At 32.0% G+C, this 26,531-nt stretch overlaps 1 protein-coding gene across 1 annotated transcript; it reads right to left on the bottom strand.

The window, feature by feature from the left end:
- Positions 1 to 559: 559 nt before the first annotated feature.
- LOC130962426 (uncharacterized) lies at positions 560 to 3,557 on the bottom strand. Its single transcript, XM_057888645.1, has 8 exons — positions 3,522 to 3,557; positions 3,383 to 3,422; positions 2,525 to 2,894; positions 2,373 to 2,438; positions 2,142 to 2,275; positions 1,842 to 1,945; positions 1,490 to 1,590; positions 560 to 646 (listed from the first exon to the last, which is right to left on the bottom strand). Exons 3-8 carry the CDS (start codon positions 2,687 to 2,689, stop codon positions 560 to 562), a joined length of 657 nt encoding a protein of 218 aa, XP_057744628.1. The 5' UTR covers positions 2,690 to 2,894; positions 3,383 to 3,422; positions 3,522 to 3,557.
- Positions 3,558 to 26,531: the final 22,974 nt, after the last annotated feature.

Raw genomic sequence — 26,531 nt, 5'->3', positions numbered from 1 at the left:
TTATTAGTTAAAACGGCAGTTCAAACCGCCATTATTTCCAGGGTAAAACGGCATTTTTTGTTTGGTTAAAACGGCGTTTATGAACCACCATTTTTACCTTGGTAGAGTGACATTTTTAGTTGGTTAAAATGGCATTTAAAACCGCCGTTTTTACCAGGTTAAAATGGCATTTTGAACCGCCATTTTTACCCTGACGAGGCATTTTTATTGGTTAAAATGGCATTTAAAACCGCCATTTTTACCGAATTAAAATGACATTTCATGCTGTTTAAAATGGCAACTACAAACCGCCCTTTTTACCGAATAAAAGTGACAATTTTTATCGTTTAAAAGGCAATTTTTACAGTCATTTTTATCGCAATAAATAAATAATTTTTTGATTAAAATTTCCCAATAACAGAAAATCATAATCCATAAACAAAATATTATATAGCTCATGAACAAAGTATTAAACATAATATATGATTTTTTAGTATTTGAAATAAAAAATAATAATTTGTATACAAAGTATCAAACATAACATGATTTTTTAACTATAAATATACAACTATAACAATTTTTAATATATACACAAGACAACGTTCACTGAAACCAAGTTTTCATTACGTAAATTCTTGTAAAATCTTTGTTCCAAGTTATCAGTAATCTGCCAAGAAAAAATACCAGAAAAAATTAATAATGACAATTCAATATTAAAAATAACTAAAAAGAATCAGAACCTAAATTAATTCATCAATATTTATTTATATATAAGATATCCCAAGACTGAAATTAGGTGAGATTGTACACGAATAAAAAATAATATACGAAAGAGAGTAGCTTGAAAACTTAAGATTTACTACATGGGTAATAAAAAATAGAACAAATTTAGTTGTTAAGATATACAAATTCAATAGATAGTATAAAAAGGATCAACTGACAATAAGGACAATTAATAACACGTTACTAGTTACTACGAGCTACAAGAATGTGCTCAAGACAACTCTTATACGGATCAAAATTAGGATAATACTATAGTGTATTATATATTTATATCTTTCAATGAAAAATAAAAATTATTTATTTAATAAAATATCACTAAAAATAAATTATGTATAATACACATTCTCTATCAATTTAATAAGAATCTTCACTCTTTAATCAATTCTACTTTTCACTAAACAAATTCCCAACAATTCAATGAGTAACATGTGCTCTGCTTTATCACGCAATCTTACATTGAAAATCATGCCCTTAAGAATTTAATGATTGAATAAGAGATGCACAACCCCCATGATTTATACATCACCGCCTAGAACACCTTCTGAGTGCTTGCGATTTTGTCTTTCTTATATAAAACCAGTTTCTTTCTTTTTAAACTATGAGAATATAGAATAACTAATCTATAAATTAATTTATAAGCAGCTCAAAGATGTAGAAAGAGAGTGCAAATAAAGGTGTGGCTAGTGCTATAACATGAATAGTTGATAGAGAAGACCACAATCAGAACCTGTGATCCTTCAATAGCTTCCAGAAGGCCTGCTGATATAGGTCCTCCTTTCTGGAGCCTAGTATCATCCCTGAAGGCAACTATGCCGTGTCTGCAGAGAGCTGCATAAAGATGATTGGTGAAGTTGAAGCGAGTTTTCCCTTTGAAACTGACAAACACGTCATATTTTCAATTCTTCTCAAGAGACAAGGGGCTTTGGATTCTTATATATTGATAATTAATTAATTAGTATTTGATTGTTTAATTATTTATTATGTCCAAAAGATAATAGGGTAGTTAACTAATGCTACAAACAAAATCTTTGAAGATGCTTAGACAGTGAGCATACATAATAAGAACACACGAGACTAACCTCTCCCACTATACTTTTTACTTATGGAGTCGCTTGTTTGAACTGAAAGCACTGATCCTGAGATTTTGTTAACCTCATACAGCAATACAGCCAAGAATGGGAAACTGCAATTATGCCAACATTAGAAGGGTGATCAACAAGTGTCCATATGAATAAACCAAAATATCAATTTATACATTTTGGATTTGAAACCATCTTAATGCTATGCTTGAGTACGATTTCATATCTAAATGGCAATCTATTATTTGCACAGAAGAGGTAGCAGTGTGTCTATTACTATGGGGGTTGGGAGGAGCATACCATGTAGTGATATAAGTGCTGAGTCCATGTAGTTGACCAGTTATATAGAGTTGAGTCCATGAACAAGTGCATATATCAAAGATCCAAATGTCATTATAGTAACGTTTTTCTCCAACCCCTCTAATGATATAGACCTGCATATCATGGAGAGTTTAGAAAAATCCATGACAAATTAAACTATAAGAGTTCCACAAAATGAAAATCAATATCAGGCAATTAATGAAAATCTGCCTTGGTTCCAATGTTTACTGCAGCATGACCTGCCCAGACTCCTGGTGAAGAACCTTGAATTCTCAACTGCCATATGAAATTTGATCTTTAATTGTTCGAATTTCGAGAAAATTATTAGCAATTCCAACATAAAAGTTAAGAACTATACATACTTTAGACCAAGTCATTATTTCCATATCAAGAATATCAATGTTTCCATGGTACTGATAACCTGAATCTCCACCATATACAATAAGCTTGTTCCCAATGGCAATGGTACTATGACTGTCCCTAGGGACAGGAAATTCACCTTTCAACTCAGGGCAAGTCCATCTCATGGTTCATAGTTCAAGAATGTGCAAATCATTCAAATAGTTTGCTCTGCCTTCCCCACTACCACCAAAGATCACTAGTCTATAGCCGCCAACAAGCACGGCCGTGTGGCTCTCCCGGGGCGAAGGAGGTGTCCCTTTGCATTCAGAACTAACCCACACTCTAGTGACAAGATCAAGAATATGCATCCCTCCACAACAGCCCTGAAATCTGGACACAAAAAACATCTTATAATATTTAGTGATATTATTATTATCTCGTTATTATGGTTGTTCTTAACAAGTTCAAGAAGGGGAAAAAATGTGATTTTCTTTGTTTAGTGTATGTTTTGTAAGGCAGGGAGAAGATGAGAATTTAAAATTTTAATTACTATATTAAGAAAGAAGAAAAGTCATGGTAATTACATCTGAGCATGTATTGTTCAACTAATTACAGAAGTGTAAAATTAATTCAGTTTATTCTCTCTAGGGGAAAAAATCACATGGTAAGAAAGATTTAAGGAAAATACTAAAATTCAGAGAAGAAAGTGCTTTGGTTCCTAGCCATAGATAGCAAATAACACAGGGAATTTGAGAGAGAAGTACTAAGAACTCATGAAATTCAACGAGTACACTGCAACCAACAAAAATAGTAAAAAAACATGTCCAGGTTAGAAAACAGAGCTCCAAATTAGTCATCTCCAAATTATACTTGTTCACCTTTCTTTCAACTTCGGATCATGTATTCTTGGGCAAGGTCCTGCAGCAATTTTATGCAAATATAAATAAAAATCAAATAAGTAATAAATAAAATATTACAAGCAAATAAAATCCATAAAGAAAGGACACAACAGCGCACAAGGATCCTGCTTGGTGGGCTCTAGGGAGAATGTACACAGCCTTATATTTAAATCAAACTATTTGCACTAAGGCTCACCCACCCTCTTGTAAAATTGAGAATGTTCCTATAAATAAACTTCTAAAGAATTAATTAACTAACCTCATGAATCTAATTATGATGCCAAGCATAACACTACAAAATCAAGTCATTACTTCTTTACTTTTATTAACTAGGATTTCATTCAAGTGTTTCCTTAGGATGACAGATATGAAGATAAAAGAATATAAACAAAGTCTCTAAAATTTCTTCACAAGAGAGCAACAATCTAGATGACAACAAATAACTCAAATTTCATCATCTGTCATAGAATCCATTAGTTATGGTCAACTCTCATCAATTCTCAATTCTCAGCAAGAAGCAACATAATCAACAAATAAAACTCACCAAGATCGCTACGAGTGTTGACAAAGAGATCATGAGGGCAAAACCGCACCATGTAGAATCCACAACTTCCTTATTGTCCCACATCACTTCTTTGTACCCTTTCCTCTCTTCCTCCGTCAAGTTGTGAGCTTTTTCCACACAAGAACAAGAAACACACACCAAATTATAGTAAGAATGAGGAAGTAAATGATTTTGGGGAATGAGAGTATAAAATTATAGTAAGAAATCCAACTGCAGCAAAATATTTCAAACTCAACAATAGCAGGCATAAAAAAATAGATAGCATGAATAAACAAGATGTTCTTGACAGAATTTACAACAGCATGTGGTCCATAAGCAACTAATGAACCACCGAAAAATGGTTCGCTGTAAGGAAAAGGAGCATGTGCTTGAAATCAGAGCAAAAATAGTTATTTAGAAGCTACAACTGAAAGCAGCAAATCTATAAACCAAGAGCTTCACGTACCATTGAGTGAGTACTATTGACTTGTTCGCAATTGAACACAGGATCAGGATGATTCAGTAAGAGGAATGGCTTCATTTAACCCTCCACATATGCATTAGCTGACCTGAAAAAAAAAAAGATTAAGAACTTAGAAAATGAAGTGTATATGTAATGTATAACACGTAATAGGATTTAAATCAATCCATTCAATGCTCTAAGCACATAAAAGAGTGAAGGGACCTCAAAGAAGTTCTCTTTTCTGTCATATCTAATGAACTTACCGATGTACAAAAGACTTCATTTTCATTATTTATAAAATATATCCTTAAATACAAATTAGCTAATATTTATAAAAATTAAAAAAATAATTAAAAGGATGAATTAATTAAGTGGTAGAACTAACTTTTCAAGTCTATTTCTGAACTTAATCAAATACTTCTCGTTATCTTCTTCAGAAACCTTGTAGATCTTGTCAACGATCTGTTGTCTCTCATTCATATCAAGCTTCCTCACATCAACCTCCCTGCAGAACTATATTATCCAACAAACATTTTCAACTTGTGCTTTTATCAATCATTCAAAACTAATAAGAAAACTTGTGCTTTAATTAAATTTGGAGCAAACTTTAGATTACTTTTGATTAGTTATCCTCTCAAATTATTTGAATTTCAGTTTTCTTCATGGCATGGATTCTAAAAAAGAGCTGAATTTGTTTCATAGCTACAACAACAATAATGAAAAGTATGCCACCAAACAAAGATTGGAATTTATTAATCTCATACTGCCAGAGACAAAAGGAAAATGAAGATTAGCTACCTCACATTTAGATCCCCACACCATATCTCTCAAAACCCTAACAATCATACAATTAAGATGTCATGCGTAAACCTTAATTATTAATCAAATTGAACAATCAACACAAGAACAAATAGTAATTAATTATATTACTATATCGCAAAATAAAAATAAAAAATTAAAGAAGGGACAAGAGAAAGGACGAGAGAGATCTATAATACTTATAGAAGAACTGAGGAAGTATGGGAGAGCTGTGCTTGTTCTGCTTGTGATGGCTTTGATTTTAGAGATCTTCAATAGAGAGATGTCACCAGAGAAGACGCTGAGGGAGGCGCTGAGGATTTTGGCGGAGAAAGCGCAGAACTAGGACGGAAAGGAGAGGAAGCTGGAGGTGATGTCACCGGAGGATATTACCACGGGAGGAGATGTCGCCGAAGGAGGTCGTCGCCGGAGAAGATCCGAGATCCGAGATCGTCGCACTGGCTAGGAACAGTGACTATGGGAAACAACTTCGACAGTGGTAAAGAAGGAGCGTGTGGCTTGGAACTTTCGACGGTTGAAGACGAAGCAGCGGTGGTAACGATGGATTGAGGAGGATGACGAGGGAGAGATAGAAGCGAGATTAAGCCCGCTGTTTAACGTATATTCAGAGTGTTTCAGTTAGGGATTTTTTTTCATTTTATATATGTATGATAATGGCGGTTCAAAACCGCCAGAATCACTAGAACCGCCACCAAATAGAAAGTCAGTTACGGCAGCAACAAAAAATGTCATCATGTTTGGATACTACGGCGGTTCTTAAAAACCGCCGTAATATAAATGCCATTTTAAATCATTTTTTTTGTAGTGATTGTCTTATTAATTGACTACTAATATAATAAGTTTATGAAATTAGATCAAATTAGTCTCAAACTGAGATATTTCAATGCCTCAAAGTTTCCTTCAATTTGGGATTGATTTGACCAGATTGCACAAACTTATCATGTTAGCACCTAATTAGGATGGTTAGGTATATGATGTAGCCAGTGTGATGTCATTTAACGTATCACATCAGTAAATTTTTACACCATCAGCAATAAAAACGATGAAAGGACTAATGTGACTAACTTAAAATCTTTGAATAACAAATTTGAACATCTTTCAAAAACCAATTTAGAGAACGAATGATTTTTTATAGACGAATTTGATCATTTACTCGTTTGCATACACTTACTTGTTTGTGGCTATATTTATTATTTCATATATCATCTCTAATAGCTAGTAGTGTACCCTTGAATTTTTGCAAATTGATGGGCAAGACCCAAATGATGAAGATGAAGATGGAAGAGGTGCAATAAAGATCAAATACGAAGAGAAGAAAGGGAAATAAAAGCATTATCTTTATGTGTAGTGTCTTTTGTCTAATGATTCTGTTTTAATTGCTTTGTTTTGAGTACAGTTCATGTTTTTAGCTACAAAACTCTATCCTTTATATAATGTTGCATTATTGTTTAAGACTTAAGTAAAGTATTCGGCCACCTCAGACTTGAGTTTGAAACTATGAATTTGTTAAGTTTGAATTGTTCTGAATGTTACTATAGGTTAATTCGATTTTTAATTGGATGTTATAGTTTAAAAATTTTCCAGGTTTTGATTGCATAGAGAATTTAATACTACTCAAGTATCTTATTTCGTTCATCCTTTAAGAAAAATAGTCTTATATAAAATATTTTAGGCTTAACTAAGTTTTTTAGTTTTTATGAAAACAAGTGTAATTACCCGTGTCATGCACGCGATAAGATTGAAATTATAATTTTAAATTATTTTTTTAAATTAATTTGAATTATAATAATTTGATTAATAAAAAAATAACATGTTATGCATTGTCTTTTTTTATTTAGTGTTAATTGTATTAATTCTAAAATGGTTATTAATCGGTTTTAATAATCTACTTTCTTCAATAAATCAGATATATATACTGAATGTGATCATAAATAATATAGTAATAGTTAAATTCACCAACAAATATATTGACTATTATCACACTATAAAACAAATTAAAGGTTATTAGCACTTATAAATCTATAAAATCGCACTGTCTTTGATTCGTGCAAAGCTTTACTTATCAAATAAACTTAAAATATGAACAAAAAATATTTATAAAATGGACCTAGCATCACTTAAAAGAATCATGGAAAAAAATCAACTTACCTTATTATCCATGAGAACCATTTCTATGTAAGTCGTCTTGTTCTTGCCAAATTTGGATGGAACTTTAATTTCCATAACCTTGTATATTAATTTTGTTAAATAATTATATATATACATATATATATATTTCAGTAGTTTTTCTTAACATATATACATATACATAAATAATTTTATACATATACATAAATAAAAAATATATGAATTATATTTTGTTAAACTCTATGTTACCGATTATTAAAAATATTTAAATCACATATATTAATTATTTTTTGTTATAATTATTTTGTTTTACATATATAATTATTTTTTATTCTACAATCATATAATAATTCTTTATTTTTTATATCCATATATATTCCTCAATCCTAACCCCATTTATACGCATATTAATAGTTTTTTTTATAGTGATGTTTTAATTTCTCATTTTTATTTTTTTCACGTATATTTTTTTTAAATAGTGATGTTTTAATATTTTTTTCTTTTTTTTAAATACATTTTTCTTAATAATTACATTACTAATCTGAAATATAAAATGAAAAAAAAGGTGATACATATATCCAAGAAAGAAAATAAACTTAAAAATAAAAAAAGAAATTTTATATTAAAAAATATAAAAATAATATATTCAAAAAGAATAGTTGTAATATATAAATTGAGTCAACAATTTAAATTTCTCTAAAACTCATTTAATCAAATACCAATATTAGAAATAAATTACTTAAATAATATTTAATCTATTATAGTCCTTAGACACGTATAGATTAGAGTCATTCTCGTAACGACAACCAACTGAAACAACATCGTAAGTTCGAACATTTAGAATTCGTACAAATTTAAACCATTCCCTTGTTTTTTAAAACTTTCTGTATCCCTGATAGAGTCGAATCGTAATTCCTTTTATGGAAAAAGAGTTACAGAGGTGGCTTTGATGTGTTGGAGACCGAAATCCGAAAGTCACTATTTATATTTGAGTGTGACACCCATTAAACCCTAAAGGCCAAATAAAATAGTATCTCTGATTTTATTCTCATTTAATTCTAAATCAAAAGTAATAATGACTTATTTAATTCAGCATTTATGATAATAAATGAGATGACCATTATATAAGTTGAAGGTTGTAGAAGGCTTAGAGAAGGGGGTTTGAATCTATGACCTTTTTTTATTTTAATGAAATGACCCTTTTAAAACAAACTTGCAATCAGAATCTGTTTGAACTCAGCAGCGAAAAATTTATGAGACAATTTCTTTTTGTCTCATGAATATCAGAAAACAGAACAGAGTAGGAAAGAGAGAAACTGACACCATCATGTATTCTGGTTCAGTTGCCTTGTGCAATACAACCTACATCCAGTCTCCACCACAACAATGGTGGAATTTTTACTATAGTTAAATTATTACATACATCAATTCCACAGGATTGACACAATCCTTTTACACTCAAGTTCTAACCTAATTTGACTTGGCTATGCTAACACTCAACTATTCACTCTTAGTGATCACCCAACTAAGAAAGCGGTACCTCATAGGTACAAGATACAAGACACAAAATCAACCTAAAGAAATCTGAAATAACTCTAGACTTTTCACTCATGTGTATCTCTCTGCCTTTTTCACTCTTAGGCTCTTTTAATGACTCTCTCATTCAGCCTTTTATCTCAAGAAATTACAAAAAAATAAACATTAAAAAGTAAATTACAATCAGTAAAACATGAAGAAGATTGACTCTTCAACAGCCTCTTTGCTATGTGATAAACCAGATTTGCAAGCCTCTGATTCAGTTCCTCATTCTGGTGGAATGCTCATTTAACTAGGAAGCACTGTCCAAGTAGATGAACTTCTTCAGAGAGCTCTTCGCAGAACATACACCTCAAGAACACTGGTTATCTCTCCTTAATTCTGAACGAAGAAAAATCTTCTTTTATCTTCTTGCATGTTGCTGGGTTGCTCTCCCTAGGTCAATTTCTTGAGCTCTGTGCTTCACCAACCCACCATCTCACTTTTTTCCATTAATCCTTAGAATAGAAACTTTGGTTCTAACCTTCTCTTGTTGATCGAAAACCATAGGAAAGCAGAAATAGATATCTTCAATGGTAAACTCAGATCTTGGCCATTGAGAAACTACTTGATCCCCAAGACACACTTGTGACCGTAGATGCACAGTAGTGGGAGCAGAGATTATTTTTTCCATGTATCTCAGAATGGATAGACAGAACGTTGAAGATGAAGAGAAGAAGAAATGATGCATGTATAAGGAAATGAAAATCACCTTTAGCTTCTGACTTCTTCTTGATACAGATTGATGTGGGTGATTAAACTTCAACCTTTTGCTTAACTTTCTCTTTCTTGCTTATTTTGGTGAACACCTTAGGGAAGAAGCTTTCTTTCTCTCTCTCTAATTTCTGACCAAGATGAAAAAGTGAACGTTGCTTTTGGTGTGAGAGCAAATTGGAGGGATCAGCTTGGAGTGATGGATACGGGTTTGGATCGGGTTTAAATCAAGTTCAGCCCTTTGGTTTCTTGCTATTTTTCTTTGGGCTTTTATTGGTTTGTAGCCCGCCTGCCTTGTTTTTGTTTTATCCAATTCGGGCTGCAGCTGAATATTGAATTTTTTGCCTGCATCACTTTAACTAAAATAATCAAAACTAATTAGTTAATTTGCCCAATAAATTGATGTTTGTCATCATTAATTAATTTAGTTAATTTCTTAATTCAACAATCTCCCCTTGATGACAAACATAATTAAACATTAATCAAAAGGAATTGAATTTTAGTAAGATTAAGAAACTTCCCTTTGAATGATGTTGCTTGCTTTTCTGTTACTCCTCCTTTTCCTTTTCAAGGGTAGCTTCCCCTTGATTTATGCACTTCTTTTTGTTCCTGTTTACATTATGCTTATAGAGAGCACAAAAAGAGCTGCATATAATTCAACTTTGACTAAGAGAGTTTAAACAACCAGCAATACCAAACTAGCCCAAAATGCAACATGTCATGTCAAATCTTATGCCAAAAATTCACAGCAGTAGCAAATATTTGCAAATCAAATTTTCATGCCAACAACATTATAGCAGTAGTAATCAATGTTCACAATCACTCAACATTCACAATCATGCGCTATTATTCCCCCATTTGTTATCAAGGGTAGACAATGAGCAATATCACACCAAAACATCACCTTAATTTCTGCAGGAAAGCGTTAGTGCAAAGGCCAAAGTATCAAATTAATTTAAAAGTAAGTGCAGCAGTAGTTAGGATATTACAGTCATCTAAGACCAAAAAACTAGTTCAAAAGTAGCAAAAGAAACAGTTTTCATCAGACAAAAAGAGAGCAGACAGCAGCAGCTTCATGAGACAAATCTAGGCATCTGAACCATTTTCCTCCGAATCAGCTTCCTCATCAGCATCAGTGGCAGGATCTCCATCCTTTTGAAGGTTATCAATGAACGTCATGAACACAATCACTCTATCTCTTGATTTCCAGAGGAAATTCTCATGCTTGCTTGCTAGCTTCCTTTATTCCTTACTCATGGCAATCATGTGATTGGATTGGGAGACAAACTCTTGGACTACATCTTTGACAACATTCAGCAGAGCATATTTTTGTCCAGTGGAGATGGAAGTGCCGTCGGTGGAAGGAGGAGGAGAATCCTCTGGAATGAACTCATCATCTTCATCATCTAGAACCACCCTCTCAGATCGAGTAGGTCCATTTTGTTGTTTCACTTAACCACCCCCTTTTAGATATGAATGTCTGTTTTCATAATCCTCATTGGACAAGTCAACACCACAATGCTCAAATACACAAGTTTGAAACATGCCATAAGGAAGGGCTTTGTCTTTCTCACTTCTAACAGAGTCAAACATGTATCTAACCATCAAATAAACAAATGAAATTTATGTTTTAGTGAGCAGGGCATACAAAACAAGAGTGTCAGTATAAGAAACTCTTTGATATGAACTACTTTGAGGAAGTATGATGTGGTTGACAATGCGGTGCAACTGAGCACGTTCATATTCTAGGACTTTGTCAGTGGGTGTAATGCCATTAACCAAGGAAACATGTTCATAAATATGAGCTAAAGCATCATTGAAAGATATACCTACTCCTTCATCCCACTTAACAGAAGTATATGCACAAGGCCCTACATCAGTATACTTCAATGACTCACTGATTGTTTCATCATTTAAAACAATGTCTCGGCCCTTAATATAAGAATGAACACTGCCCTCATGATATGTCATGTTAGCATAAAACTCTTTGACCAATAGAGGATAAACAGGCTTCTTAATTTTAAAAAGGTGATGCCAGTCCAAAATTCTAAATGTTCAACAAAAGGAAAACCTTTCTTTTTCAGTGAGGGTAAATCAGCAAAAAAAGAGGGACATAGGATATGGTACTTAATAACTCCTTCATAAAAGTCATTGTTCATGGCAGACCTAAATCTGTGAGGGTTATAGTTGGAGTGAGAAGTCATGAAGTGGATTTATGAGCAAAAGGATCAATGTCTGGTTCTCTAACAGATTTGAGAGGGAGACGAGGTTTACCTCTTTGTAAACGCAAAAGAACAGACCTTGTCTTAGGTTGAGTAGGCTCTGATGAGGATTCAGTCGCGGCTGGCCATTTCCCTTTTGAAGAACTAGGCTTCGACGACCCAGGTTTGGATGGAGGTTCCTTCGGTGGTGGAGGGTTTGGCATCGACTTGGCTAAAGGAGAAACTTAGAAGGATTTTTAGTTCGAGCCATTTGATCACACCGTGGAGGTGAGGTAGGAGGAGAAGGAGACGGAGTGAATGTTTGGTCCTGAAAACGGGTTGAGGGTCTTGGTTTTGCAGGAAGCTTATGAATCTTTTCACGATGTGGTCCTTTTGAAATAACTTTCTTCCTCATTTGGTTGGTTTCTGAATTTTGAAGGAAGAGAAGTAGTAAAGGTAGTGGAGAGAAACCGAATGGTTTGAGGAATTATAGAGGGAGAAGAAAGAATGTTGGTAAATGTACCCAAAAAAAAGTTTCTCAAACCATGCAACTGCATCACCTTCAGATTTGACTTGAAGAGACTTGACATCACAAAAGGAAAGATTTGATTTTATTTTAAAATTAAAACGAAAATCAAATTTTTTAAAAAAATGAAACTTTTTGGACATAAGAACAAAAAGAAATAAACTAAAGTAAACAGGCCAGCAAAAAAACAAAATAAAAATATATCATTTATATTGGATCCAGAGATTGTTAGATTTAAGGAAACACATTGGATCACTCTAGATATGATTGAGGTTGGCCCAGATAAATCTGCACGTGCGATTAATACTACTATAACTACTATAATAATAGTTACCGTAAAATCCAAATTATATGCATTAGTATGAATTACTATAATTATTTATATATTTTTTTATTAATTTAAATTTTTTTAAAAATATTATCATAATATAATATCAAAATTTATATAATTTAAAGATTTAAAATTTAAATCTTATTAATTTAAAAAAAAATCAATTTACGCACCCTCCAAAAGAAAGAATTTTGACCAATGTGATATGAATAATTGGAAAAGTTAAAATTTTTTATCTTTTATACCATAAAAAATTATAAAAAAAGAGTATAAAAAATTATGCACACATCATTTCTCACAAGTTCTACATTGTATTTTTTTTTAGGTCTTGAAATTATACTGCATTTTAATTTATGGTTGCATTATTCTATCCGCAAATTGCGTGTGGAATATAATTATGGATCCCTGGCATCATGATCAACTCGTGGAGCCACCACAATAATGATGAAGCTGTCTGATCTTTATTAATAAAAATGTTTTTCGTATATTAAAATTAATCACTAAAATAAATTATTAATATATTTATATATAAATATATATAATTTAATTTATTTTTAATATATATTTATATTTTAATATATATTTTATACTAATAATTAATTATAATATTTAATTTTAGTATATTTATAATATAATCATTTGATAATCATTAGTCAAAAAACTGATGCTGCAACTTGTAAATAAAAAACAAAGCTCTACTTCCAAATAGTGTATGGCACGGGATTAGTGTACCTAATCTATTTTATTATATTTATATATAATTTTTTTATAAAATAATCAATATATATTTATTAAAAAATTAATTTATTTTATTGTTTAATATTTAATTTAATTAAAAAATGAATATATTAGTTAATATTAATTTATATTTTTTAATTAGAGAATTTTTAAAACACATTTTAATTAAATTTATACAAAGAATAAATAAATAAATTTTACTATTATATAAAAATAAATATAACTATTAAAATTATTTTCTTTATACATTAATAGATCATTATGTATAGGTGTTAACTAGAGTGTCCATGGATCGGATCATATCCGCAGAATAACGGTAAATATCCGCATCCGATCCGAAAATTGCGGATACGATCCGATCCGCAAATTGATCGGATCGAATCGGATCGAGGATATCTGCTCTACATCCGCGTATCTGATCCACAGATCCGCACAATAATAATTAAAAAATAAATAAATATATATATGTTTAGTATTATATTTACTTGTTTGTATGTTTTAGTTAGTAATTATTATTCATATATTGTATTATTTTATTTTTATTATTTAGAAAGAGTTTGATTAAAAATATTTTCGGAATACATAAGTTTAAAAGTATGAAATAAATATTTTTATTGAATTTTTTTACATTGAAATATGATTAAAAAGAGAAGATTTAATTATGCGGATATATCCGATATCCGATATCCGATCCGATCTACAAATTTGTGGATCGGATTGGATCGGATCCAGCACTAAAAAGTGTGGATATCATATCCGATCCGATCCGCGGACACCCCTACTGTTAACTGTCAATTCTTAAATATTTAAAGAAAATATTTCTAATTTTTTTTAGATTATTAGTACAAACTCGACTAAAAAAAAAAAGAAGCAAAACTAACATATAACAGCTATGTATTTTTTTTGGTATTGCAAACATAGATAACATAGCCTCCAAAAATAGTTTCAAACAAAAGAAACAACAACTTAATCTAACAATAAAAAAACTATACATCAAAAATAAAACATAGTAAAACAACAATTAGTAATTTCTTTTGACCACCAATGTTACCATTGTACCCATTTAGTGAAATTGCTTGCAATATTAGAGAGTAGCCAAGTACGAATTCTCCTAAGTCAACATTTTAACTTATTACATCAACATTTAATTTATTATATTATCACTTAATTAACAAAACCTCTTAACAGCAATGACTAATAGAAACCTCTTTCATGTTTTAAGTAACACGTATTTTATAAAATCTAAAAGCATATTTTAAGCCTAAAATATTTAGTTTAATTTGAATATTTATTTTATTTGTAAAAAAGGACAGAATAAAGTAGTTATTGAATATAAGTTTTTGCAGGGTACGGTCAAATTTAATTGCAAATTTTTAAACAATAACACCCACTTAAAATTTGAATAAACGTATAAAGAAATCTAGAATAATAATTTAAACTTAAGATATTCAAACTTCAAACTCAATACTTGTAGGTACATAGCTTTTATTCAGTTTTAAGAGAAGATGGCACATCCAAAAACAATAGAAGATCACAAATTAAATTAAAAGCATACATAAAGTTGTAACTAAAAACATGATCCGAGTAGCCAAAAAAGCAATTAGAACACAACTATTATTGGGTGAGTTTTTAAAAGAAGATATTTGTTTTAGTTATCTTTTTTTAAAGAGGCTTGCTACACATACAAGTCTTTTTGACTTACAAGTTTTACAAGTTGCTATACATTAGAGTCTTTTAATGCGTTATTTAATTTCCAAAGCGCTACACTCACCGTAAATTATGAACGACTCCTCTTCCTCTTCCTCTTCCTCTTCTTCACTCACCGTGAATTATGAACAACTCATCTTCATCTTCCTTTTCCTCTTCCTCTTCCTCTTCTTCTTCTTCTTCTTCTTCTTCACTCACCGTGGATTATGAACAACTCATCTTCCTCTTCCTCTTCCTCTTCCTCTTCTTCTCCTTCTTCTTCTTCTTCCTCCTCCTCCATGTATTTCTTCGTTATTCTCTTTGCCTTTTCATTAGTTGTTTTATTTGCGTTTATTACTGGTATTCTTGCTTCGTTTTTTTTCGATTTTCATGGTTTCTGAAATCAAGCTTTGAAATCGTTTTGAAGATAATGAAACTTCAGAAATACACCCAAACGATTATAGAAAATACACCCAAACGATTATAGAAAATACACCCAAACGATATTTCTTCGTTATTCTCTTTGCCTTTTCATTAGTTGTTTTACTTGCATTTATTACTGGTATTCTTGCTTCTTTTTTTTCGATTTTCATGGTTTCTGAAATCAAACTTTGAAATCGTTTTGAAAATAATAGAACTTCAGAAATACACCCAAACGATTATAGAAAATACACCCAAACGATTATAGAAAATACACCCAAACGATATTTCTTCGTTATTCTCTTTGCCTTTTCATTAGTTGTTTTACTCGTTTATTACTGGTATTCTTACTTCTTTTTTTTCGATTTTCATGGTTTCTGAAATCAAGCTTTGAAATCGTTTTGAAAATAATGAAACTTCAGAAATACACCCAAACGATTACAGAAAATACACCCAAACGATTATAGAAAATACACCCAAAGGACACTTTATGCATAATTCAGAACTCTTTCTCTTTCTCCTCCTCATATTCTGCTGCTTCTTCTTCTTCAAAAATGATTTCAGAGCTTCATATCAAAAAATAATGGAAATCAAGAATAACGAAAAAAGAAAACAAAGAGAAAAGCACGTAAATGAAGAAGGAGAAAGAGAAGGCAAAAAACGAAAGAAAAGAAGAAGAAGAAGAGGAGGAAGAGGAAGAAGAATGTGCAGCAAGAAGAAGAAGACGATGCAGTGAAATTGTGCAGTAACGGTTGAAGAAGGAGAAAGAGAAAGTAAGAAACGAAAGAAAAAAAGAAGAAGAGGAAGAGGAAGAAGAACGTACAGTAACGTTCAAGCGCGTTAATATAATAACTTGTAAAGACTTGTATAAAAAAATGCTTGTATATGGAGAATTTCTCTTTTTTAAAAGATCTTATGAAAAAGTAAAATTAATTTTATGTTTGGATATGTCATATAATTTTTTTTATTTATCAATTATGTTTGAATATAATAATATAAAAATATTTTTTTGTTTATTTATTATATAAAAAATATTTTTTTAAAAGAAAAAAGATCTTTTTATCTTTTAATAAAAGATGTAATTAAATTACAGCTTCTCAAAAAAGATTTTTTTTTATTTTTCTAATACTTTTATTTTTACTATTAGAAATTTGTCAAACACATTAAAAAACAAAAAAAAATTATCAAGATAATGACACCCAAACACATATTATATTAAACAAAGACATTACACAAAGATAATGTTATTTTTATTATCTTTTTTTTCCTTCATATCTTTTATTTAATTTTCATCCTTTATCTTCATCATTTTGGTCAACAAAATCGATCTGCAATAATTCAAGGTGGATCAATCGGAAAATAGAGTAGTGCTTATGAAAGTGTTAGAATATAATTAGAATCAATTAGCAGATCTGAATATTTGATTCTCCAATGAAAGAAACTTCGCATGGATATGAGGAATCAGAGCTTTCACCCCCAAGGAAACGGCGGAAGGATGTTGCAAGAGGGAGTTTGGCTGGTCGTTCTCACCGTCATTCACCTAGCCTTTCTGAAAAGTTCAATGCAGCACCTGTCAGTGACAAAAAAACAGGTTTGATTTCTGGTAAAGATATCAGAGAAGAGATTGACAGAAAGAAGAAGGATGATTTTATGAGATTTAAAATGATGGATCCTTCAATCAGTGGGCGTGGTGCTGAACCAGTATATCGTGATAAAGTAACAGGAGTACGCGTTTCCAAAAAAAAAATACTTGAAGTCAAAACAGAAAGTAGAAGAAAAGCCAAAGAAGAAGAAAATAAAATGGGGCAAGGGCTTGGCTCAGAAGAGGGAAGTTGAGGCTAGGATGAAGGACAAGCCTTTTGCACACAGCAGGGACGATCCAGAACTTGACAACATGCTCAAGGATAGATTAAGATGGGGTGATCCTATGGCACATTTGGTAAAGAAAAAATATCCAGAGCTTGTTCTTCCGGATTTGGGAGAAGGTGAGAAGATGAAAGAATCAGGTTTTCTTGTTCCGCAAGATATTCCAGATCACAGCTGGTTGAAAAGAGGTTTAGATGCTGGACGACATTGGGATGGAGTTGATCGTAGTAATGGTTTTGAGAAGGAAATGTTCAAAAGAACAAATGAGAGACAAGCTCGAGATAGAAAAGCTTATCTTTGGTCTGTCTCTGATATGTGAAAAATGATAGTGTATGGTTGAAGATGTAAAAGAACAAATATTCACGAAACTCAAGTTTATATATATGTTGTGGTTTGTCTTTTGTCCTTCATTGAAGAAATCCAAAAACTCCTATTAAGTTTTAGTGAATAAAAAAAACTCCTATTAAATTTTAGTGAATCAAAAGAAAAGTAATTACAAGAACTAAAGCAAAATAACATGTATTTCATAAAAGTCATAAGAACTTATTTAAGTCTAACAATTAAAGTTTAATCTCACTTAACCATTTTATAATTGTAAGGATGAATGAAATAAAATGCTTCGATGTAAAATTTTTTGCACAATCAAATTTGCTTAGAAATTTTAACTGTAACACCGAATTAAAAATTGAATAAAACCTAGATAGAAATCTAGCTAGAACAATTAAAACTTTGACATATTTATAAACTTTCAACCTCAAGATCCAAACATTTGAGTCTTTGAGGTGACCAGCGTAGTAACATAGCTTTAATTTCTGAGTATATACTCATTTTTGTCCTCAAAGAATTTCAGGTTGGACACTTTAGTTTTTAACTAAAATTAATTACTCGATTGTTTCCTAACAATTAACTCCGTCAGTCACTTAGGTCCTTTACTCCGTTAATTCTAACGGAAGACAAAATAGTCCCTAACAACTCTAACAAGGGACAAAATGATCCATGATCTCCTTTGTTCGGAAACGACACTATTCTCTCCCAATTTCCATCATATCTTGCATAACACTAACAGTCTAACACTGTAACTTCAAACTATGCAATGCACACTCTATAAATTTAATGTTCACAAGAAAAAAAATCCTTAACTTGTTCTCAACCAATTCATACTCAGGAAACTAATGCCTATGTCTTTCAACTAGTTGTCATCTTCGATGGATTCCATGAATCTAGACAGCAAGTCTGATTTATTAAGACTCGTCGTCGTCGTTGCCATCTCCCTCCTTCTCTGCCCTAACATCTCCATGTAAGGATGGCAACACTATCTGAACCCGCGGGTACCCACCCCGCCCCTATCCGCTCGGGGCGGGTTTTAAGCGGGGCGGGTTCTATGCGAGTTGTCGTACGGCGGGGCAGGTTGGGTAGAGCAAAAACCCTCCCCTACCCGCCCCGTTGCCACCCCTATCTCCATGACCACATTGTCCACCACTCCGATCGCTTCCTTCAGCTTCTTCTCCGAACTAATATTCAGTAATCGCTTCAATTTCCATATGAGCGGCAACAGCGACATTGCTTGTTGTAATAACTTGGATGCGAGGTCGAAGCTGTCTGCCAACTTGGACTCCGGGAAAGATGGAATGAAGCACTCGGGTCTATTTCAAATGAGAATTTGCATATGATGTCGAAGGAGAATCTTCTCATGATGTCCTAATGTCCAACAATCTATATTGCTTGCGGGAGAGTGGAGAAAGGCGTTCCCTTGGAGTAGTTGTGGAACTTGGTCTTGAGGATGTCGTGGACATTGTCAAAGTTTGAAGTGATGTTATCAAAGACGTGGAAGTGGATGCTTTTGGTGGGTGAAGTGCAGAGGAGGTGGATGTACCAGTCACAAAGATTTAGGAAGTGTGTGGTTCATGACATGTTGAGGTAGGTGCGATACGTGTGACAATTGGGGAAAAGATGGAAAAGAAGACTGTGAAGGTGAAGAAGGAGAGTATGAATGTTAGGATTATGCGAGATATGATAAAAATTAGGGAAGAACAGTGTCATTTTTGAATAAAGAGGTCAGGGATCATTTTGTCTCTTGTTAGAGTTGTTAGGGATCATTTTGTCCCATGTTGGAGTTTTCAGGGACCATTTTTTGTCTTCCGTTAAAGTTGACGGAGCCAAGGATCTAAGTGACTGAGGGAATTAATTGTTAGAGACCAATTGAGTAATTAATTTTAGTTGGAGACTAAAATGTCTGGTTTGAAATTCTTTGAGAACTAAAATAGGTATATACTCTTAATTTCTTTCACTTCTAAAAAAAATGGGACATATAAAATCAAGGTGGCTATTATAACACTCCTCTAAAGTTTGGAATTTTAAAATTCCATGAGATTTAAATTTAAAAAACAATCAAAATAAAACATTTGAATCTATTTTAATTTTATTTTATTTTAATTCTTTTCTTTTATTTTATTTTAAAAAAATTTACTTTAGTCTCTTTCTCTCCTCTCTAATCCAGTCAGTGAACATAATCTCATTGCCGCCTCAAAATGTGGCGCCTCCACCACCATACAGCCCCGCCACTTGCCACGACACTTACATCCTGCCGCAACGCTAGCCTAAGGCAGAGACTCCGATTGCGACATTAATTTAAATTTTCGGGCATCAACTTCTAAACTTATGCGGAGCGGTTCAAAACCAGAAGGAGCAGAGACGATTGGTGTAACAAAACGATACCACTAAGGAGAAGGATAAGAGACGAGTTAAGGTGAAACCAGGAAAGAGCAGAGGTGTTGTGAAACCAGGAAGCCACAACGATCGAGGTGGGTTGATGGTGGAGGTGGATCTCGGTCTCTCCGGGCCACAGTGGCAGTGGAAGTCATGAGCACCACGGATGAGCAGTAGCAGCCATGAGGATCAAAGCCATGGCAATAGTTTTTCTAGTCCTTGAGTACGGTGTTTGCAAGCTCCGGCAATGGCAGGTCACAATAGAGACGACACTCGAACTACGGGGAATGATAAAGTTAGATCCGGGTCGGATAGGGTTTGAATCGGATAGAGGTTGATTTTCTGTTTGTTTGGATAGATTGAGTGTGTTCGAAATTTAAATTTAAATATAAATTTAAATAGTTAAATATAATTTAATTTTTAAAATAATTAGACAACTCTAATAATTCTAAAATGGTATATTTTTATTTTTTTATAATTAAAATAAAATGACTTGTGCTCTTTTTAAAATTAAATTAAAATAAATTTTTAATTCAAGTTAAATAATTTTAATCTTAAAAAGTAATATAATCTTTTAAATATAAATTTTGAATTTTTCAAACAATTAAACAACTCTTATTTTAAAAAAATATTTTTATCTTTTTAAAATTAATTACAAAATTATTTTACTTTTTTATAATTAAATTAAAATTTTAATTAAAATTAAATAAATGTAATATTAAAAGATATTTTATTTTTTAAAATTAATAATAAAAAATATTTTTTATCTTTTTAATTTTTTATTTTTGTTATAATTTTGTAATAATTTAATATCAACTAAAAATAAAATAAATTCAAATTAAAATAAAATAGGTTTTATTTTACGTATTTTATTATAGTAATTTCTCTAACCCTATAGTGAGAACTAGCGAGGGCAATGTTTTCACTCCCCTACAGGTTTTTTCCCTTTTCGGGATATGGATGACAGAGTTTTGGAAGAGTATATTTCATTTCCGTTTATACGCTCTTTTGTGATGTATTAATTATGTTTTCTCTCGTCTTTAATTTTACAATTTTTATAAGAGGGATAGGAATTTGATATGTGAGCCTTGTAAATTAATATCATATATATAAAATATATTTATTGTAAGTATTGATAAATGTATTGAAAGTACGGACTTATGTTTTCAAGAAAATGGTCTTTTGAAAAATACAGTTTTAAATTTTAAACAGACTCCTATTTTAGTATTAAATATTTTAAGGGTCGTCGTAATATATATCCGAGCTATCAGAATAGCGCAGCCGGAAGCGTGACATTCTGGTAGCTAGGTTTGTTACATAATCCAACTATCCTAGGCTCAACCACAACTACAAGCAACCATGTCTTGCAAAATATGATCAACGGTCAACAGATTCCTGCTCCATTCAAGAAGAAGCAACCAATTCCTAAGCCATCGATACCTCAAATTCATGGCCCGTTACTTCCACCCATTGTGCCCACAAACCAAGCCCCATTAACCCAACCAAAGATGGCTACAAGATCAAATAAGTCTATTGGAATTTCTCTCGAGACACAGGCGGCAACTAGTTATGGCACAACAGCTAGGATGTTCCAATTCATCCCAACACCAGGACTCAAACGAGGAATCAAAGGACCAAGCTTCAGAGCACCACCAAGCTTTAAGGAATTTGGAACCAATGCACCACCTTTCAAAGCTCCACGAAAAAAATGAGGACTAGATAGTTATGGCTAGTATTTTGGATAGTATTTTGTAACTCATATCTAAATGCAGACTATGTGCATAGTATTGGTTAAGTATTTTGGATAGTATTAGTTAAGCATTTTGGAACTTCTAGTACTTGAAGATGGTGGAAAGAGCACATGAAATCTTTCTCGAGAAAAGCATTTTTCTCGATAAAAATGACGATCAAGATATCACGCGTGCCATCAACATGACTCTCTACGATGCCTGAGAAACAGACATTGATAGGCGGCTAGAGCAGTTCTAAAGGATACGGCGCTTTTTAGGGACAGGTAACTGTCCCATTGGGGGTGGCCCCAAACCCCAGCGCTACTGCTTAATACCTTCACTTGAAAAGCCAATGCTTGCTATTCTACAAACTTCTCATTTCCCCTCTTATGTTATACATCATAGTCGTACTCAACTTCTTCTCTCGTTTGTGCAGAGTTATGGCTTTACCCCTTTTTAATCTAGCATTGCTACCCTTCTTACTATGTCTAAAAGGGAGCACTACCTTAGTCGCTTAATGGGGAGCTAGATTATTTGTTTTGTTTAATTACCAGGGGATAATATGTAATGGCATGTAGGTGCTGCCTTTGTGAAATGTTATTACATGCCGTAAGTAGTTTGCAACTTTCTATATATTATAATATCTGTGTTTCAGGGTAAAGATTTTCATTGCTTATTGAATTTGGTTTATTCTTAATTCAATGAAATTGTATGGAAACATATTTCAAATAACAAAACACTGAGAAATTGTCTCTTCAACTCATAACAGTGAAAAATACTAAAAGACTATAAATCACATTCTTACTTGCAATGTAACTCACAATAATTTTTCCATCATCAAAATTTAACATTTTTACATCTCAGTCACCATCCTTAATATGCATCTAACTTATAACATTAATATACAAAATAAGTTACAATTTGTTACAACCTATTAGGTTGAAGTGCAGTAAAAAAAATCCAACAGCAATGACAATGAAAAATGCCATGAAGATACATCCATTTTATCTTGTGTAACTTCTTTCTTGAACTGCATCATATAGCTTAATCTTCATTTCTTTAATTTTGTCCTCCAACTCCTTTAATCTATCATGAAGTTTCATCTTCTGCACTTTCACCACCATATGGTCAGACTCAGTTATGAGCTCATCCAGCCACTTAAAATATTTGCCATGTGTTGAAGGAGTCTACAATTATAAATAGTTATTTTTTAATCAACCCAATTACAGAAAAGATTGTAAGATGGAGTGAATATTAATGTACCTTGAAATAACTGTAACCAAAGAACAACCTATTTGGGTTATTTGATGTGGTGGATTAAAAAAGAATCGTATAAGCTCCACAATTGTAGGTTGGATGTGTTAACTTCTTTGTCATACCAACATTGTCAGTGTTGTTGCTTGAAGAGTCCAGCAACCTCTCTTTCCATGAACGATGGATTGAACCTGATGAATGCTTTTCATGTTCATCACTTACGGTAGGATTTAGTATTTAGGGTTCACATTAACATTTGGGTTTGCTCTTATTAAGAACTGAAATCAAAATTGCAACGTTTTTTATGACTGTGTACAGGATTTTTGTCCTATCCACCATAGTCAGTCTACATATAAGAGTGACCGGTACATGTAGACTCTTCCGATGACTTTTCACTCGAAAATTGATAAGAAGGTCCTTTCGGTCACACAAAAAGAATAGATAAAGATTGCGTTATTATTTTTTAATGGTCAGAAGGCGCCAAATCTTTTTTATAAATGATTAGGGACTGAAAAAGAATTTTATTCAATAATTTATTTAGTAACTTGTATTTTCCTAACATGAAAAATGGGACTTATAACTTCTAAGGACCAAAGACTTTACAAATGACTTTTTCAATTCAATGCATTTGCAAAAATTAATGGATCCCTACATTGCACTAATGCACTATAACTTTGGCAGTCTCGGTAGGTGGAGGCACACTCTCCACAATAATTTAGCATTAAAAGCATTGGAAAATTTTTAAGTATATTCACAACTAGAAAATGGATTAATACAGACAGGTTTACAGACAGATTTAGTCTTTATTACAGACGGATTTTTGGTTACTGACGGATTTTGTCCCTCTGTAAAAGTTCCGTCGAAAATTATTTACCGACGGATTTTTTTTCTGTCGAAAAATTACAGACGGATTTTTACCAGTTACCGACGGATTTTTCCTCTGTAAATTCTCCATCAATTTCCTCAAGATGACGAACTTTCTGACGAATTTTCTGTCTATAATTACAGACGGATTTTTCGACGGATTTTTTGTCTGTAATTATAGACAGATTTTCTTTCTGTAATTTGAACTTTGGAAAATCATCTCACACTCTGATTACAGACAGAAAATCCGTCTGTAAATCCGTTAGTAAGGTAAAATAGAATTTTTTTATTTTTCCAATTACAAAATAAACTTGTTTTCATACAAAATAAATATAAATTTAATACAAATTTTTATCTAATTTGTATTCAAATATTTATAATATTTCAAAAAATAAACAAATTCATCGTATTATCAAACTAAAAAAAAGTACTATAAACAAGCAAGTCAATATAATTCAAAATATAAACAAAGTGTATTGATATACCAACTATAATAATAAGTAACAAACATACATCAACAAAGTCTATTGAGTAAATTAAAAGTTGTTAATAAGTATCCAAAGGCTCTAAATGATTTTTCTCATACTAGTAAATTAAAAGACCTATATTGCAAGCAACTTCTATTCAATTTCCTAACTTATTTGAACAATTTTCGCTGCTCTAATAATTATAGATGAAGTTGGTGAAAGAGGTCCCGTGTTAATTCCACTTATCTCATCTGCAAAATTCACTTCACTTGCTCTTTTTGCTGCTGCTTCTTCTTTATCACTGCTTTCCTCACAAGAAAACTTTGCCTTTTTGTTCCTCAATAAAAATGCCCAGAGAGTGAGAATATAGACCCTATCATTAATAAACTCATATAAGTGATCAACAAAATGAAAATTGATATCTTTAAATTAATAATATGCAAAATAACAAACCTATGTTAAAAATAAAGTACAGAAATAAATCAAATGGATGAAAAATGTAAAACACAATCATATGTGAATTGATTTTGGTATCATTCAGGGTGGCAGATCAACATAATTTTACTATTTCATCTATAGAATTTTTTATTTTCATTTTTTTCAGTTCTATGTTAAAAATTATTCAGCAGCCAAAAATTGGAGAAGGATACAAATCATCTTCGTTGAAGCTAGAATCTGGCACAGTGAAAGAAACAGCTGAAAATCCATATTCAGTACACTCCAAGATTCACCAAATAGACAAAATGCATATTCCATATGGGATGGATTCCACTTACCATCATGCATTTGGTTCCACTTGACTTTAAAAGCTGAAGAGGAACAAGAGTAGCAGGTTCTAGAGCCTGAAATAGAAAAACAGATTAGAAAAAAAAGGAAACAAGATGATTGCGGATAAATTATCTCTAACAGAACAAAGATATGTTTACTATTCCTAAATTAGGAACTGATCTCAGAAAACATCATAACTTACAGCAGGTGAAGATGGAACTCCTTGTCCGTGTGGATGTGGCCCCTATGTTTTAACTGCAGTAAGCAGATTATTGGTCCAAAGTTATCAATCTACAGAGAAACAAAGAATGGAAAAACCATGGAGCAAAGTTCGACTTGGAATATATTAAAAAAAATATCACAGAATTGGGGGAAGAAAGAAATGAATCCAAGAACAAAGTGTGAAATTAGAAACTGATACAGATGTAATTACAGCTACAAATCTTTGATGTAATCACCCTGTAAAATTAAAAAGCAAAACAGAAGGAAAAGAGAATATATTAGTGCTGAATTAGGAACATGGTGATGAAAGTAATTTGTAATCGTCAAACGAACTTAAATATAGCAAAGTCCCAACTCAGAAATTAAATATAGCAGAAAAAGAATTCATTACCTCTTGATCTTCCACTATTCTGTTCCTTGTTAAGTTTCCTATTAGAATAAATGAAATCCTCAATTACCTATGAATTATTATAGGAACAAAAGGAACTAAAATTAGTTAGACACTTACTTGTGACTGAGTTGTTTATAGCATGAATCAAGAGCCATAAGGTAGCAAGTTTGAGAAAGTTTTCCATCAACAACCTACAAGAGAAATTATAAAGAGTATTATTGCAATGGATATTCTTAGATGCTCAATCAAATGCCAAATTCCGTGACGGCTAGTCTTAGCTACACTCTGGAACTGCTCCAAATTATCAAGGGCTAGCTGCCTATCTTTTTTGTCCCACCTACTTCTTTTCTCTATCCTATCAAGTCCTTGCTGGAAGTTCCATAAGAGAAAATGTTCAGGTGGATTGCATTTTGTAGGGAAATGTGAATAGTACAAGCAAATAGGAAGTGAATCACTTTACATACAGTAACATAAAAGAAGGAAAATAGGAAGTGAATCAAGATGAATTCACTCCTGAAGTAGTATTAGTGGACTAAGAAAATGCAAAAAAAAAAGTCAAAATATAATAGATCTGAGCTTCCTAGCTTCAATTTGTGGAGCTAAAATTTAAAATAGCTATCAGGTAATTTTTCACATGAAAGGAGAACTAAAAAAATATAAAAAAAACACTCAGTTTCTCACAATCAATTCATTAGATACTTGATTAGTGACACTAC

The sequence above is a fragment of the Arachis stenosperma genome, chromosome 2 (genome assembly GCF_014773155.1).
Source record: "Arachis stenosperma cultivar V10309 chromosome 2, arast.V10309.gnm1.PFL2, whole genome shotgun sequence".
Taxonomy (NCBI): Eukaryota; Viridiplantae; Streptophyta; class Magnoliopsida; order Fabales; family Fabaceae; genus Arachis; species Arachis stenosperma.
This window is presented reverse-complemented; position numbering and strand designations above follow the sequence as displayed.

What these genes read in the sequence shown, in the direction of transcription:
- LOC130962426 (XM_057888645.1), bottom strand. Translation starts at nt 2,689, where the DNA reads ATGAGATGGACTTGCCCTGAGTTGAAAGGTGAATTTCCTGTCCCTAGG. An exon ending in AGCACTTATATCACTACATG is followed by an intron (nt 1,946 to 2,141) that starts GTATGCTCCTCC and finishes GCATAATTGCAG; the next exon opens with TTTCCCATTCTTGGCTGTAT. An exon ending in AAGCTATTGAAGGATCACAG is followed by an intron (nt 647 to 1,489) that starts GTTCTGATTGTG and finishes TTTTCTTGGCAG; the next exon opens with ATTACTGATAACTTGGAACA.